This window comes from Anopheles nili, chromosome 2 (genome assembly GCF_943737925.1).
Source record: "Anopheles nili chromosome 2, idAnoNiliSN_F5_01, whole genome shotgun sequence".
Classification (NCBI taxonomy): domain Eukaryota; kingdom Metazoa; phylum Arthropoda; class Insecta; order Diptera; family Culicidae; genus Anopheles; species Anopheles nili.
In genome coordinates, this window is record NC_071291.1 from 20,865,124 (window position 1) to 20,881,940 (window position 16,817).

At 42.7% G+C, this 16,817-nt stretch overlaps 3 protein-coding genes across 3 annotated transcripts; 2 read left to right on the top strand and 1 right to left on the bottom strand.

Moving 5' to 3' along the window:
- The first annotated feature begins 4,662 nt into the window (after nucleotides 1–4,662).
- LOC128722219 (high affinity copper uptake protein 1) lies at nucleotides 4,663–9,027 on the top strand. The gene is made up of 4 exons (XM_053816074.1): nucleotides 4,663–4,869; nucleotides 4,964–5,292; nucleotides 5,751–5,780; nucleotides 7,454–9,027. Exons 1-4 carry the CDS (start codon nucleotides 4,663–4,665, stop codon nucleotides 7,653–7,655), a joined length of 768 nt encoding a protein of 255 aa, XP_053672049.1. The 3' UTR covers nucleotides 7,656–9,027.
- Nucleotides 9,028–13,536: 4,509 nt separating this feature from the next.
- Nucleotides 13,537–14,835, bottom strand: LOC128720735 (dual specificity protein phosphatase MPK-4). Its single transcript, XM_053814430.1, has 2 exons — nucleotides 13,704–14,835; nucleotides 13,537–13,640 (listed from the first exon to the last, which is right to left on the bottom strand). The coding sequence occupies exons 1-2, from the start codon at nucleotides 14,833–14,835 to the stop codon at nucleotides 13,537–13,539; spliced, it is 1,236 nt and encodes a 411-aa protein (XP_053670405.1).
- An 806-nt stretch (nucleotides 14,836–15,641) lies between these two features.
- LOC128731549 (calcyclin-binding protein) lies at nucleotides 15,642–16,784 on the top strand. The gene is made up of 2 exons (XM_053824673.1): nucleotides 15,642–15,860; nucleotides 15,941–16,784. The coding sequence occupies exons 1-2, from the start codon at nucleotides 15,837–15,839 to the stop codon at nucleotides 16,622–16,624; spliced, it is 708 nt and encodes a 235-aa protein (XP_053680648.1). The 5' UTR covers nucleotides 15,642–15,836; the 3' UTR covers nucleotides 16,625–16,784.
- Nucleotides 16,785–16,817: the final 33 nt, after the last annotated feature.

Consider the following 16,817-nt stretch of genomic DNA (forward strand, 5'->3'; position numbering starts at 1 on the left):
CGATAACGTAACGGTGAATGTAACAAATCGTAATGGAATACAATTTTTCTATCGGATTTCAAAGGAAATGATTTTCCGCCTGCCCGATTGGCGTATCTCTCTTAAATACGGATCTTCATGTTCCTAGCCGGTGACAGCATAATGAATGTCGTATGGTGTACGGAAATTTGAAAAATTTTCCCCGTTTCCTTTTTTTCTAAAAGATCTTAATTACTGCGTGGTTGTGTGATCTGAAATTTTTGCTACACTAGGATCAAAATGAAATAATATTTAAATCAAAAATCTTCATTCGTAGCTTTAAACCAGATCAAAACTATAACTTCATATAATATAGGGTTCTCAAATACATTTCCAATATAGGGTCTTGTACAAATCCTTCTTGGATTATAGTTGAATTCCAATATGTTGCTGTTGTTAAATTCGATACCGTATTTTATTGAGTATAGCGCGCACCTAAATTTTACAACCAAATTTAGAGTAAAAAAACTTTGGAAAAATTTTATATCAGCTTTCAATAAGCTGTCTCATCCGGTAAATCTTTCTTTGCACAAAATTATTCACTTAATCTCACTTGATGAGTTGATGACTACTGAAAATAGTGCACAGGTACTATTTTATCAGCATTTGTTTTGAAACAAAAAAAAGTGCACACTATACTCCATAAAATACGGTACATGTTGCTTTTCGGAAGTGCAGGTATTTTAAAAATTATAATTTCTAGTGGTAATTAACTTATCCTAATGTGAGAAGGCATTGATTTGCATTTTCGAGACAGGTCGAAGAGTTTTGTAATTTTTGATTCATGACTTATGAGAGTCATTCGTATCCTTCGCATTGAAATGAAATTACAGCAGCGTGCAGTACAGAAAATGCATAGAAGCCATGTATCGGGAACAACCTGTTCGCGAACATACCGATGTTCAAATAGGTAACTGATGAGGTTGAATCCGCCAAGAGCAAAGGGCGAATCATGTTGCACCCTCCCAACAAGACACAATTAATCCAGCGAGCGAACACACCAAACTTCCCTCAACTTTCCCGGATTTCTCAAAAGCTTTGCAAACCAAGGCTGTTCCGTTTTTCTGCTTTTCGATGAAACCATACTGTACAGTGTCTTACTTCGTAACACCGCTAGCGACTGCACCAGCGTTGGTACAATCCCCGTCCAAGGCCAACCAGTTTGGTCGATTTTCGAGCCACCATTCACGGCTAGGCCGTCTCCTAGGCATATGCTGGCTGCGAGGTTGGAGCACGATCTCGTTTGAAAGGGGGAGTAACGTTTTTTTTTCGCTCCAACTCAACCGCTATGTTGATGTGAAATTGAGTACGGCGAAAGAGATTGGATCTGTGTGTCGGTTTGAATATTGTTCGATTACTATTAGGCGAATACCAACCTAGATCACACCCTGATTTTGGTGGGAATAGCAACGGAATGTTGGACATAGCCTCGGTTAGCTTGTGGGAAAATAGCGATCATTTATCACCTGCATTGCTTTCGTGCTATCTTTGAATAATATATTTCATTTAACAGTGAGATATAACAAAGAGTTTATTCGCTCATTTTGGTGCCATTTTTTTTATTCTTTACAACTACATCTGCTGGTGGTAGACGGATATCCTCTCGAGCATGCAGATTCCAGCACCAGCACGTTCGATTACCGTAAACACACTCAATATCAACGCGGTATAATTTCCCTTGCAAATAAAGCAACCGTCGAACAATTCGCTCATAAATGAAGATTCAGCTGGGCGTTTGAAAGGGTAGGAAAATAGGAGCAAAAACCACGTGGAATTGAGTTTGAATTAATAGTATCCAATTTCCGCACGTAGGTTCACCTAGGAGAGGGGGATCATGAAACCTGCAGTGTGGCAGATGGATCACGGCCGCGATAGCATGCAGGAAAAGATATTTCGAATAAAAACGACACCCTTGATTGTAGCCACCTTGTTTGTGTGCATGCTCATGCCGGCCACGTACAAATCAGCGGATAGTGCATTCCGTGGTCGCGGTGGGAGACCCGCCTGCATCGTCGGTCTACACCACAACGCATCCGTTGAGCACATTAATTGTGGGTTATCGACGCTACGATACACGTTTCGACATGTGCGGGATTGCGAAAAGCCAACGTACACGCCCTTTGCGTCCGGAAGTGGCTAGGCGTACGCAAAAAAAAAATCACAGACATTCAAATCAAAGTCGGGGACCTAGTTTAAAGTGTGGTTAAGGAACGGAACGACGGTCCACTCACAGTCGCTGCCGTGTCAACGGCACGTCGGTTCAGGGCGCTTGACAAAACAATTGCCCCTAATTGAGCGAAATCGAAACAATTCCTGTGCCCGTTGTATTTACCTCAGGCCTACCATTCCATCTCGACCACTGGCTCGATTCGCTTTTGTCGCGCTTGGTTCCTGTGTGTCATGTTTTTGTGCTAGTGTGCTGCTCTCGTCGTCGTGGGAAAGCTATGTGCAACAAAAAAAAATCCGTACAACTCATTTCCAGTGCAGTCTAATGCGCCAAGTAGATGTTGCTGTATTCCGGCGTATTCACACGTGACTCCTCCATGGATTGTACTTCAACGAGACAAAAAAAGCCAAATCCCACCCGTTGGGTGGAGTAATTTACTCGACGCCTTTTGCTCGGAAGGCTCTAATGAATTTAAATTTATGTTGCACTCCTACGCCTAGAAAAGACGTAATCTCTAGTGCCCGTGAGGTACCGAACGTCCTCGGTGTATGTCCGTCGTTTGCTTTAGCTAGTCCTCCGATGATCCCTGCTGGGATTGAAGGCTTTATCTTTCTCATCGTGTGCCTCGTGCCTGTCATGGAGCAGAATGTTCCTTTTTATTCGTCTTTTGATATCCATTTTTTATGCCACTTGCCTGCTACTCAGCAAGCCCAACATTGTTTGAATGCTGCGAAAAGTGCGATGCGGATGAGCTTGAACCTGGCTAAACTGGGGATGAGTTTCAATTTTCTTGCTAGTAAAACACAGCTGGGGGCCATATGTTATCAAATTGAAAATTGATATCTTTTATTTTAAATGGATAAAGTCGCCCATATTCGTGTAAAGCAACTCTGAATCGATTCAACACGGCTTATGTATTTGATAGCGATTCATATTAAGTACTATTCCATTTTTATACATTTATGGATAAACCGGCATTTATGGTTAACTATCTGTTCTGTCAACGCATTTCCGTAAAGCATTTTCCTACATCTAACGCAGTATGATGGTCGAATATGTATCAAGTTCCACATCAGCTTTTCGAAATTTACGAATTTAATTGCAAAAAAGTGGTGCACGGTTTGGCTGATTATGCAAGAGAGATAATCTTTTAGAGTGTACGTAGCTGCATATTATATCAATATTGTCGGAATACCTGATTCCGTCTCCCAACTGACGCTGTCGTGCTATTTTAATGTATGCAGGCAAATTATGCTACCGAAGGCAGCGTATGTGAATTAACCTATTAAAAACTCTCTCATGCCGAACAGAATGCATTTTCCGCTATATAATTGAATGATTTCGTCGACTCCATCGACGATCGGATAGTGGTGGTGAAAAGTCGCCACCGATCGATTGATGTTAATCCCTTCTCTAAACTCTTTTCCAAATATTTCGATTACCCATCGCTGACAAGCTACCATCGACAGGATACCCTTCTCCTTATCATATTATTCCGTACGATACACGGTGACCACCTAGTGCCATACTAGTGAACCACGGTTGCATGCAAATGAGATAAAACTGCGTAATTATTTTCCTGAAAAAAACCGATGAAGCTTGTCTCCAAAGCGGACATTGAATTATTGAAGAGCGAACGAAAAAGCGAAACGAATCGGGGTGTAGCAAAAATTGAAAGGGAAATATCTAGCCAGGCTGCGTTTTTCTATCGTTCTATCGCTTCGTAAAACATTTGTTGTTCGTCTAACGCCTTTTTATGCCATCGTAGCTACTACTTTCCTGCTTTTTACGCTAGACGGGCAATTTTTGTGCGCAAAACAGGATTTCCAACATTCTGGCTCGCCCCAAATTGATCGGAATTCTTTTCTAAATTTCTTAACTTCGGCAATCGACCAATTCAAAACAGAGTGAAAAGCTCCGACTTCTGCCATCTACGGTGCTGCATGCATCCATGCCAGCCCGTAGAGGAATGCCAGCGGCAACAACAAAAAAAAACAGCCGAAATTCCGCTTCATCTTTCATCCCATCGAGAAAGGACACAAATGGAGTGGAATCAATAAATGTTTGCGATGGATTTTTCCCTCTGCATCATTTCACCCACCGAATCAGCCCTAAATTCGGTTTTGTGAAGAATGCTTACGGTGCAGCTTAACGAGTAACATTTGCGGATAAATGCTAGGGTGTTGGCAAACAACTATAATTCTCATTTGGATTGGGTTTGGTAATTGACATCTACTAGACCCACGTGACTGAGATTTTGTCAAATATACGAAATTTGTTCTATTTTTTTTTCAATTATCAAACATTTTCACATTCTGTTGTTGCAGCGTTCAAACGACGGCATTTCTCGAGTAAAAGATTATCCTGCCAGTTGAGCCGGTTAGCCGATTACAGGCTTCAGCAGCTTGCTGGGTGAAAATACCAGAGACCCGGTGAAAGCAGATTGAGCGAATATAGCGGACCTACCGGCAGTGTTGATGGATCACTCGGAGCATCACGACTACAGCCATCACGGCAACATGTCAGGCGGCAGTGGTGGTGGACATGCCGATCACGGCGCCGGTATTGTGGACCACAGCATCCACGATCACTCCACGATGGATCACGGCGCGTCGACGATGGATCATAGCCACCACGGGATGGGTGGAGCGGCCGGTATGATGAACCACATGATGTCGATGTCGGTAAGTGAGAAGAACGACGGCCAGCATGAGAGTGCTCGTTTGATTATTTGCATTTTCCAATAACACCGTTTCTCGTTTCTACAAACTCCCGCAGTTCCACGGGGGCTACGATGAGACGATCCTGTTCGAGCAGTGGAAAATCAGCAGTCTAAGCGGGCTGCTCTGGTCGATGCTGGTCATCTTCGTGATGGCCGCGCTGTACGAGGGACTAAAGTACTACCGGGAGCATCTGTTCTGGCGGACGTACAACGCGCTCCAGTATCGCCCAGTCACGGTGACGGAAAAGAGCAACGGTAATGGCGTGCCAGTGGCCAGTGCATCGACTGGTGTCGCCGAACGCGGCACGGGCGCTGGTGATGGGCTCAACGGTGGTGCCGGTGAAGTAGGAAGTGGTCTAAACGAAGATAGCGCCCGAATCGTGCAGTAAGTTCACGCGTAGCTTGGACGTTGTTATCGACGGGTGATGGCCGTCGATTGAATTGCGATCCGGGTTGGATGCGAGCGAAAAGGACACGTCCCTCGAGTGAACTGTCCTTTTTTATCCATCCTTGCGGGGCAGCAAACAGCTTTTGATGCATTTTCTCACGTATTTTGTTCGTTCTACGTTCTTTTCCCTACGTTCTTATGCCCTTTGTCTTGTACCTGCTGTCGAACGGAATCAATCGATGGGATGCTGTACATCGTGTTACACATATCATTACGGTTCCGGTGCGTGCTGTACAAAACCAACCGACAATCTTCTCCGTGACATCTTCGTGGCTTATCATCGCATTTATGTACATATTCACATACATCCCGCTATGTTTCCATTGAACATCGTCCTGGCATATCAACCGATTCTCCTGGCTTTCCGTAAAAACCCTCGATTGATGTTTTTACAGCATGGTTGGAGAAGTCATCCACAAGCAACCGTAAGTTTCCTACATTTCAAATAAGCCGCCACTAATTAAGGAAGGCGATGGACAAGGTTTCTTTTAAACTTTCTGCACATTTCAAAACACTGGACAAAGAGAGCAGTCGTACATTAGGCAAAAAATCGTGAAATACGCTTTGCAGTGCCCCAAAAGCACAACACTCCTAACATGCAATTGATTGTGTGGGAATGATCTCTTCGTTAAGCGTTTTTCATATGCAGCGAGCAGCAAGAAGTTGAAAATAACAATATTCTGTAACCGTTGTCTGTCCACTGACTCGAGGACGTGGCAAAAGCTTTTTCCCGAAGCCTTTTTTTGTATGTTTTTTCGCTTTTTTCCCATTTCCATCGCCCATTTATATCTGCCCTGTTGCATACTTTTTTTTTCATTTCATCGCTTTCCCTGCCCGTACCGCGCTTATTTCTTGTGGGTTATGCTGCATGCATGTTTGCGTTGGCCTGTGTTGCCTTATCTCAAGAAACCAGTACAGGTACGAATGTTTTTGTTGAGTTTTACGGTTTTTTTTCTTTTTTTGTAGTTATAACTAACAAATTTAATCGCATTATAGGAAAAGTGTTTTTATTTGCTGTATATATGCGGAAAATTTTCGCCACACCTTCGTTCTTCCTCACTATTTGCTGTATGTTTTCAAAAAAAGTTACGTAAATCTCGCCTCTTTGGTCCTTCCCTGGATCCAGTGTTGGCCTGCAATCTTGGCGCGCGAAACTTTATCCATTGCATTAAAGAGCATAAAAAAAACGTTTGCTCGCTCCATCACGGGTTCTAATGTCAGCTACGCCATTAGATCCAGTGCCTGGGACACTCGTACTTCCGCGGCAGTCAGTCAAGCAGAGGCTTAGAAATGATTTACTATCTGCTCCGGTTGCGATCTGGGCGTAAAAAAGTGCATGGTAACGAAATTGCTTCCAACCAGCTACCAGCAAGAGCAAACTTGCATCCTCTCGTGGAGCGTGCAGCTTTGTCACCGCTACGATAGGACCGCACTGGAATTGAATTTTTATTCTGGAAGTGTTCGTTCGCGAAAGTCGCGTATTGATGTGTTCTATACATCTTCATTTTGTAATAATGGATGCCGGTGGAAGCTAAATTGATAGGTGGAATGGGTAGAAATGATCTATCCCACCGGAGTATGTATGATTAACCACTAATTTTGCCTCCCAACATTCGAAAGGATACTCCATCAATGTCATGAATCGTGATATCACATCAGTCTCCTTCGGATTGGTTTAATTAGGAGGGCCTGCAAGTGTGGCTGGACAATGAAACATTCTCAATGCCGTTTCTGGTTAGACGCAAACGAGCGTTTTCAGTATTTGCTAATTTTCGTCGTGTTCAAGCGGTTCATGTTGCGTGATATTAATTTAAGTTAATTTGATAGTAGTATAGGCGCTTGTTTTTGCTGCAACACTAGGTACTATGGGAACTTGCAGTAATTGCTAGCTCTAGTAACTCGGTCTAAATGATACCCAGAAATATAGCACTTGACGAACGAGACATGCATGCTGCACAACGACTTATTGATAGTAATTTTCTCATAATCCAAACTTCAAACACTGGATGCCTTTATTATATGTCACCGAAAAAGCACAGCTCGGCGAGTACCGGTAGCAATTAACCTCTATTTTACATTTGTTCTCGTTTCCTTTCAGGCCGACAATGTTGTCGCTCATGCACCTTTACCAAACGGTCCTGCACATCCTACAAGTTACACTGAGCTTCCTGCTGATGCTGATTTTCATGACGTACAACACGTGGCTGTGCCTGGCGGTGGTTCTGGGAGCCGCTCTGGGTTATTTCCTGTTCGGTTGGAAGAAATCAGTCATCGTCGACGTTACCGAGCACTGCCACTAAATGGCATCGCTACAGCAGAGAGCGTTCAACCGTAGCACAAGGTTCGAATTTTATGCGTCAGTGCAATGGCTATGGTAGATTATTGCCGGGATGATGACAATGGCAAGGCATTGGGCTGTTTTTCGCAAGCATAGGCTTATTACGAATCTACCGGATAAAAGACAAGCGTTTGGAACGTTGACTCCGATTCTGGGAATATCGATAGAAATTGCAATCGTGCATCAGTTAGGAATTCAATGTGGAATCATCTGTTGAATGTACAGGTGAATGTAGGCTAGCACAGTTACTGGTATCCGAAACTTTACTACTCTGCCGCCCACTCCCTTGCCAGGCGGAACTGTACGATTGTGTGATACCCAGAATGGAAAAAGGATACGGCAGGCATATCGCGGTCAGTTTAGCACAAAATGTTGCGAAACGAATTTCCTAGCACAGAGGTAATTGGCGAAATCAAATTGTAAATACATAAATAATCTATGGTGCCCCGTCGATGGGACAGAGTGCGTAATCGAGATGAGGCATCATATTATAGCAACCGCCAATAGAAAACCCTATTACTGAGCTTTTTGTACAGAACGGAGGGCTACGAGCATCGGACAAAGTGGCGAACTGTGAACACGTTTTTAGAGAGGAATTTAACCGAACGCCTGTTGGTGGGGATAGTTTTCACGAACGAAAAAGCATCGATGTTACGTAATGATTATGAAAAGAGAAAAGGGAAACGTGTTAAGAACACTTTCAAACTGTTAACATAATTCGCCGACCCGACACTTAGGGATCTTCACCTGAAGCATAATCCATTGGGCAACTGTAACCTAGTTGTTGCTGGCTAGCTACTACAAATAGCGCGCGATAGGATTTGTTATTATACTTTTCATAATGTTGATTATTTGATTTTTGGCTGCAATTGATGCTTGACTTCATGATAACAGTTTTTTGTTCAATTCTTTGTTCAGTTCTTTGCTTGATAGTAAACTTATATCCAATCTTCCAAAATTTTAAACAATAGCTACAATCGATGTAAGCTAAATGATAGAAAACCACCGTACTGTTAAAAAAACATTCTTACTGGTTCATTCGTTCCTGTGAGTCGTTGCATACAACAAAAAAACTTCGAATCGTTCATGAAGGCGAGCGATATTAAAAGCATCTTAAAGTTAAGTTAGTTTTGAATGCCAGTCGGCGTGTTCGGTCCGTATAGTGCGGCATGCTTTCGTCAACGTTTCATTTTTATTACATCCTCACTCGACTGTGAGAACTTTATCTCTTCTAGTTTAGATTGTTAGATTTTAATGAACAAATCATAGTGGTTTATTCTCTTTTTTATACAAAAAATATATACATATACACAAAATACATATGACACGATGAAAACAAATGTCTCTTTTGCTTGACTACAATATCAATATTATATCGACAATGAGATTTTTATATGGAATTTTCTCTTCCCTCGCCGTTTCCTGGACAACGTTCTTCCACATACTGTTTTGCCGTCTTTCGATCAATTTGTTTTTAACTTTCCTTCTATTTTAAAGTCTTTTTCGCATTGTTAGACGCAAAACCTACTATCTAAATTTTCTGATGTCCAATTCCTCATTCACCCCATCAAGCCGCCCTTTGAATCCTTATTCCTACTTATCATATCAAGCAGAACTTAGCTGCATGGATTTGTTGAAAGAATATTTAATTTCAATTGATCAGAACATTTAAAATCCTTTTTTCAAAATAAATCAGAACTTTTACAACCCTATTTCATATATTTTCATTCATTAGTTGCTAATGCAACAGGGAAATCAGTTCTTGCGTGTGCGCGTGCTTCTGCTTGAATAAATCTCGTTTTCAACATCCTTGTTTTGAAGCGAAAGCGAAAAATTTCGTGGGCTGAAAACGAGCTGGGATTGTCGAAGTTTGTAACAGGGTTGCAGGCTGGTAAGAGGCTGCTTTGACTAGTAGCCACAGGTCACACTAATGATTTTTTTTTTGGCGCTAGATATATACCCGATCGCCTTATATGCAGTGCGAGACGACTAGCTGATCGATGAGTGAGCAGAACAACCATATCGCCGCTTAGCTCGAGCGTATGTAACCTCTCTGCTGCATGATCTCCTGTTATTATCGTTACCCGCTGCGGTACAAAAATCGTTCCGAAAACGGTGGTGTTTCAGGCATTTTGCAAAAATTGCCGTGTACGGAACCCGGTCGCGGCAAAGGCATGCTCGGCTCTGCTAACAATGTTTGGACTCAACAGCCGTCTAACTAGGTTAGTCCCAAAACGAGTAGAAAGATTCTTTCCTCTCTTTTTCTCGACGAGCGGCGTGATTGGACCAATCGATTTTCGCTGCACTATGGAGCAATGCGTGATTAATCGATACTGTTATTATTCATCGCTTTAATTTGATTTCATTTCATCAAACAAAGCCCATGAATGCTATACTAATCATTCACTTATGCTCCAAACATTGAAGGCATTCAGCTTTTACATGATTTTATGTTCGAAATGCATCTTGGCAATCCAGCTAAATGATTTAAATTTCAATATTGCCTCATGAATTATGGCCTTCGAAATTCCATAGTACGGTTAAAACCATAAGCGACCGATCGCAAAGAGATAGGATGCGGATAATCACGCACCAGAACGAGAGGCAATATGAGTTGATGATATCGATAACGGTAATACGAACGCGCATTCAAATTTGGCAAATGCGTGAGAGTGAGAACACTGGTGGCGCATGGATACCAGGTTAGAAGCAACCTCTTTGTACCATGTTCTCCTAGTATTATAGTCGGTTTTTGGACAGCAAAATTTGTTGTCGAAAATCTTCTCCGATCAGCGGCGCGCCACTCGGTAGGATTCTTTTGAATCGCTTGTTTTCGGTACGAGCTTGTAGGTTTGGAAGGAAAAGCTTCGTTTTTATGGATAAATTATGCAGTCGTGAGTAAGCAAATGTGTAACATTTAATTTGTATTTTTGAACATTGTTTTCAAATAATATCTAGATGACCAGGGTTCTTTTTTGTGGCATGAAAAAATGAAGAAACTTTCAACAAATATCATGGCCGATCGACTTTTGTTATTATCGTTGCGACGCGGTATAAAATACGGCGATAGTTCTTCAGTTATTTGAATGCTTCCACGTGCGAGAACCGTTCGCGGCCAAGGCATGCTTAGCACTGATCTCGTTATTAGGTTCAACACCGATAAACCACAAAAGCTTTGACCCAAAACGAGTGAGAAGGTCCTTTCCTCTCTTTTTCTCGACGAGCGACGTGATTGGGCCAATCGATCTACGCTGCACTATGGAGCAAGGCGTGATTAACGGATACCGTTGTTATTCACTGTTTCAATTTGAATTTCATTTCATCAAATACAATTTCTGAATGCTATGGAAAACATAGATTTTTGTCACAGCTTATTTTATTTGTGTTAAAAATTTACCTTGCATTTATAGCTAATTGTTTTGAACCGGAATATTAATGCGCATTTTATGGCCACTCTTAACGCTTGCAAATCTCACAGTGGTCTTAGCACAATGAGTGATCAATGCAAAAGACGAGAAGATGCGGATAATTGTGCGCCGAAATGGAATTACGATATCGATAACGCTAGAGAGAGCTAACAACCAAATTTGGCAAATGCGTGGGAGTGAGATCACTGTTTGCGAATGGGTACCAGGCGAAAAGCAGCCTCTTTGAACCATGTCCTCCTGGTATAATAGTCGGGTTTTCGGCTGCAAAATTTAACGTTGAAAATTTCTTCTCCCGCCATTCTCCGGCGACATCGTTGTTTCCGGAATTTTGTGGTTTTCATCATCTGGTTTCGTTAGTCGATATTTCGAAATTTTTACAACAGAATTGCGTAGGAGTGAAATTTAACTTTTTAAGAGGATGATAATCCATGTGCCCAGTTTGGTGCAAATCGTCGTAGCTGTAAATTTTTGTTAAGGTCACGTGTGGGAGTCGATCTACTCATTGCTCGACAAGAATTATGCTATGCTCTAATCATCAGCAGCAGAAAAATCCAACAACTTTGAGATTGTATGTAAAGCAGTTGACGATGATTGAATTTAGACAAAAACAAGACGCTGTGTTATTTTTTGTATATTTATTATCATTTGAACATGTTTGATTTTCGTTTTGATTGTTGTTGGGTTTTCGAGTCATGATAGCTGTCGCTAATTATTTTGCTTTCACTACGTCAGGCGTACGATGAAAAGAAAAGCTTAGGTTTGTCGTTTACTTGCAGCAAGATGTCAATGTTAATATGGAGCTAATATGTCCTACAATTACAGCTTGGCTATTTTATTATTCTTTCAAATATGTATATGAATTAGAGCCACTACGATGTGTACATTAGCCGGAAGGTTCACACATTTTTTTAGTTGTGTTTTTTAATTCACTCGTACTGGTCAATTCGGGAGATCAGAATCGAAGTCGATTATTCTCCTAGCCAATCTAAATATTGCCGTACCAGTTGCTTCAAGAAACATAAGCATTCAAAAAATTGTTCCTAAACTGAAACGAAGCTTCGGTTACACTACTTTATGGTATGGGAGAACTTTTTGTACGGTGTTGTATTTAAACGCTTCACTTCTTACGAGAGAGTTTTTTGTAGCTTCCGGCCGACAATTTATGTACGAACAACTCGCGAACCCGTATATCCGAAACGGAATGTTGTCTGCTTCAAAACGTAAGATTCATTTGAAATTTGCAAATATCGCATTTACTAGACTTTATGTTTGTAGCAACTTTTGTTTTTGTACACGACAGGGTATTTAATCCGTTTGCCAACGATATAAGCACACTAGTTAGTTGTATAGATTATTGTATTTTTTTTAAAGCGCCGATTGACGCTATCTCATCACTTCTTGACTCTAAAGTGTAACCAATTTATTGGTTTTGCATGAATCATGCACAAATGCTTTCTACGTTTGATTACATGTCGTTACCAGTCATATGATATCGTATATTTCAAGTTTTTGTGCTTTTTCTAGTATGTAAGACCATTTTAGAAATGCCTGGGTAAAAACGCAATTTAAACATGTTCTCCCTGTTAGCCTAGCCGTATCTATTCCCACTTGTTGACGGTGGGAAAATAGTAACGAAGTCAGCATGCCTCCTGAAGGTCCGGGGTTCAGCAAATTATGTAGTGTGATTTTGTATCGTAAAAAAGAGTAACTAGGTTAGTTAGATAACAAGACAGATATACGAAAATATGCCTACACGCGTTGCCAACATCTACGATTAGGGAAGACCTTCCTTATCCTTCGTTGGTCTTTCGGTGTCTATTGTGACACCGCAATTATGATGTACCGCTCGCAATTACGATGTATAGCTGCTTTGGATGCTCTTCTCTGGCGCAATTATGGTTCATTTTTGCATTCGCATAGTAGCACTGCATGCTGCTTCATTCTCTCGCACTCTCTTGCTCTGCAAAGTATAAAACCATGCATTGCCAAGGGCATCTTTTCTTGTTTGCTCATCACTCAAACTAGAATGACGGGTTTCTCTTCTCAATGCCAGTGCCATGCGAATCATCTTCAGTAGCTTTATATCGAGCGAGCAAGGACTGGTAAATACATCAATTGACCTATTTTTAGCATCGATGCATCGATCTAAATGACATTGGTAACTGAATTGTGGAAACTGCCTTCCAGTTTTTATGGCAGTGATAAAGCGAAGCTATTTCAAAAGCATCTCCACTTCGATCATTATTTAAGTTTGCTTTCCATACGTACTGTAATTTTGATAAACCGCTTCAGGCAAACGGAAATCGATGAGTTTCTAATAAATAGTATCCATATCAATAGAAAATAAAATGAAGAGCGAGCTTCTTTCATCACAGTTCTCCTCTCTTTGGTGAGTAAATCTTTGCGCAGTCCGTTTTAAACAGTAACTTGCACATTTTGAACCACGGTCGAATATTCCGTTTTCGAAGGAACAAGATAAAACGCTGGGAAAATTTCCGCACCACAGGGACATTTGGTCGCTGGAAAAAATAACATAGATGATTATAACAATTGAACCATTAAAGAATGAACCGAAAACTTACCCATCACCCAGTTGAAGCTCCCCAGCTTAACGGTACATTTTGGGCAGTACAGCCTACCCTGGGTGTTGCGGTAAACGTCCGTCATCCAGGCCAGCGGTTCGATAAAGAATATTTTGCTGCACATTGGCGAGTCCTTTTCCGAGGCGGATCGGTTGCTATGCTCGCTGCTGATCGAACTACGGCGCAGTTTTTCTGTCAACTCATTCGCTCCACGTTCATCCAACGTCCCCGTTGCCAAGGGAGGATCCATGGCAGCTGCAGTATTATTCACATCGGTTTCATTTGGATCGGCTGATTCTTCACCGGCATTTTCCTCTAATGTAGCTTCCGCTTCACGGCCAATTTTTACCGGCGATTGTGCCACCATAGCCGATTTGGGTTTATGCAACAGGAGATTGCTTCTGGTTGCGACCACGCGGCGACACTTTCGACAGCGATAAACGTACGGTTCTGGTGATTCTTGTGTCACACCTGGATCAGCCTTAACCACGTCCATGCAGTCAGTAGGAAGCCGTTTCGCCTTCCGCACGTTATCCCCGGCTAGACGTAAACGAAACAACTTGTACCGTTCGTTGGTACGATCGATTGTGTAGGCCATGCGAGCGTACAGCTTGAGTTGATTCACGAATCCTGGATTGGGCATGACGAAGCGGCGCTTCGCCTTTACCCGTTGAAAGGCGGCCTCATACCCAAGGCGGTACTTCTGCATGAGATACGCGATTACCATCGTGGCACTGCGGCTCACGCCAAAGTAGCAGTGGACGAGCACGTGTCGACCCTCGGTCAAACTGTCCGCGATGAAACGGTTGCTGTTCTCAAAGTGGCGTATCAAATCCTCCCGCGGTACATCCGCCGCTTGTATGTGACGCACGCGAAGATTCGGATGGTCTGTTATGTGCACCGGGAGGGGCACGGAGTCTATCGAAAGGATGCTGCGAATGGTGCGTTTTTCCAGTGTTCCAATGTCGGCAGCAGCTGACGCATTTCCCAGCCACAGCCCTGGTTCGATTTCGTCCAAGCTGACCGGACCCGCATCGAGGTCCTCGCGTGTAAGTATCGCGGATGGTTCCGGAGCACGCCGAACACTGGGGACTACCTTTGTTACGACCGCGATGCCCTCGTTCATGGACATGCTTCTCGTTTGACCTATCTTGGATTAAACTACGGTTCTTGCTGGATGATGCGAATGGCAGTGGCACTCACGGGGACTTGCACTGACGTACTGGCGGGCTTCGGTCGGCGCACTAGAGACTCAAAATGATAGCCTATTTCTCGCCACTAACCGAGTACACTACACCAGGAAAACCCGTCCCCAATTCCAACACACGTACACGACCCTCTCCTAAAGTTGGTCGATAGCAGTGTAGGCAGAAAAAAAAACACGTTCGCAGAAAACAATGAAGTATACTAGCGCCTGTTTTTCGCTGATTGCGCACGCCTCCAGATGGTTTCGTAGAGCACTTGAATGAAGAAGCGCCTGTCAATGGCTCTTCTATCGGTCAATCAGCACCTAGTTATTGTCGTCGAGCACGAGTACCCAGTTTCCGGTTCCGATGTTAAACGACGCTATGGGAGGGATACGCCAACGAATAGTTTGTTTTGTTTACTTGTGAGCGAATCGCGGGGAAAATCGATGCCTTCGAAGGTCCTGACAGTTGTTATCAGTACACCCGTGTGTTCCAGCGCGCGCGAAAGACAACGAACGACGAATGTCAAAATTGTTGACAAATAAAGAACAAAAGACTCAAACACAACGTTTTTGGTTCATGGAGGGAATTTAAAACGCGTATATTTAGCCTGAAAGAAATAAAAAATCTATTTATGTAGATTTACTTTCAATTTATCGCTTACTGAGTAGTGAGTTTATGGTGAAATGTATTGTTTTTGATGCTCCTCGAATAATCTAGAGCTTATGCTGTTGGACCTGGTAGGACAGAACATTCCCGAAGCGTCAAGAAGGGGTGTTTAGAGAACAAGCCAAAATGTCAAAACCTGTGACGCTTCGTTTCATTGCTTGATTTTATTGCGTGAGTTAAAAACGTGAGACACTCTCAGGAAACGCAGTTCGTTTCTATCACGCGTGTATCGTTTAATACAACAACAAAAAAACAGTCTAAATAGCCCCGCCCTACAATGTCCCGTGAAGCCATCGAAAATGTAAGTGAAAGATAGGATTTAGGTGATGTGCATTGGTTCGCATCATCTTTAGTTTCATTTACGTTCTTTGTTCGCGATAGCTCACGTTGGACCTGGAGGAGATGAGAAAACTTGCTGGCAGCGCTCAACGAAGCCGGGTGCAACAGATGTTGGCCATCGACATTCGCAAGTTGGAAACGGACATTCAACGCCAGCGTGACCTGTTGGCGGCTCAGGCCAGCAGCGAACAAAGTATTTCCCGACCGGTTCAGACCTCCGTGTCGGGCGATGTCCGGCGGTATCAGGTGGAGCTGAAGGAGTACGCTTGGGATCAGAGTGACAAATTTATCAAAATATTCGTCACTGTTAACGGCGTCCAGCAGGTACCCGAGGATAATGTAAACGTCGAATTTACCGAAAACTCCTTCCAGCTCGTTATTAGCGACCTGAACAATAAGGATTACATATTTGTCGTGAATAACCTGCTCAACCAGATCGATTCGGAAAAAAGCTACCGACGCGTGAAGTCGGACATGGTGGCCATCTACCTCGCCAAGCAGGCTCCAAAAAAATGGGCACACTTGACGTTGACAGCTAAACGATTGCAGGATCTCAAGGACGAGCGGCTGTCGAATGGCAAGAAAGCATCGTCCGACGATCCGTCCTCAGGTTTGATGAACATCATGCAGCAATTGTATGAATCTGGCGATCCGGAAACGAAGCGCATGATTAACAAAGCATGGCACGAATCGCAAACGAAGCAGAAGACGCCAACACTCGAATAAACGATACAGGTGTTTCAAGGAGGCGAAAATTAACAGAGGATTTGGAAATGGTTAAGGACTTTTGTTCGAAAAGAAACTTCGTTTCATCTCGTTCAGATAATGGCCAACGAAAAAATATTTGTAAGCCAAGGCATAATAAAATAACATGAAAGCGTTCCAAACTAATCATTTAAGTCTGTAATTTTGTTTTTCA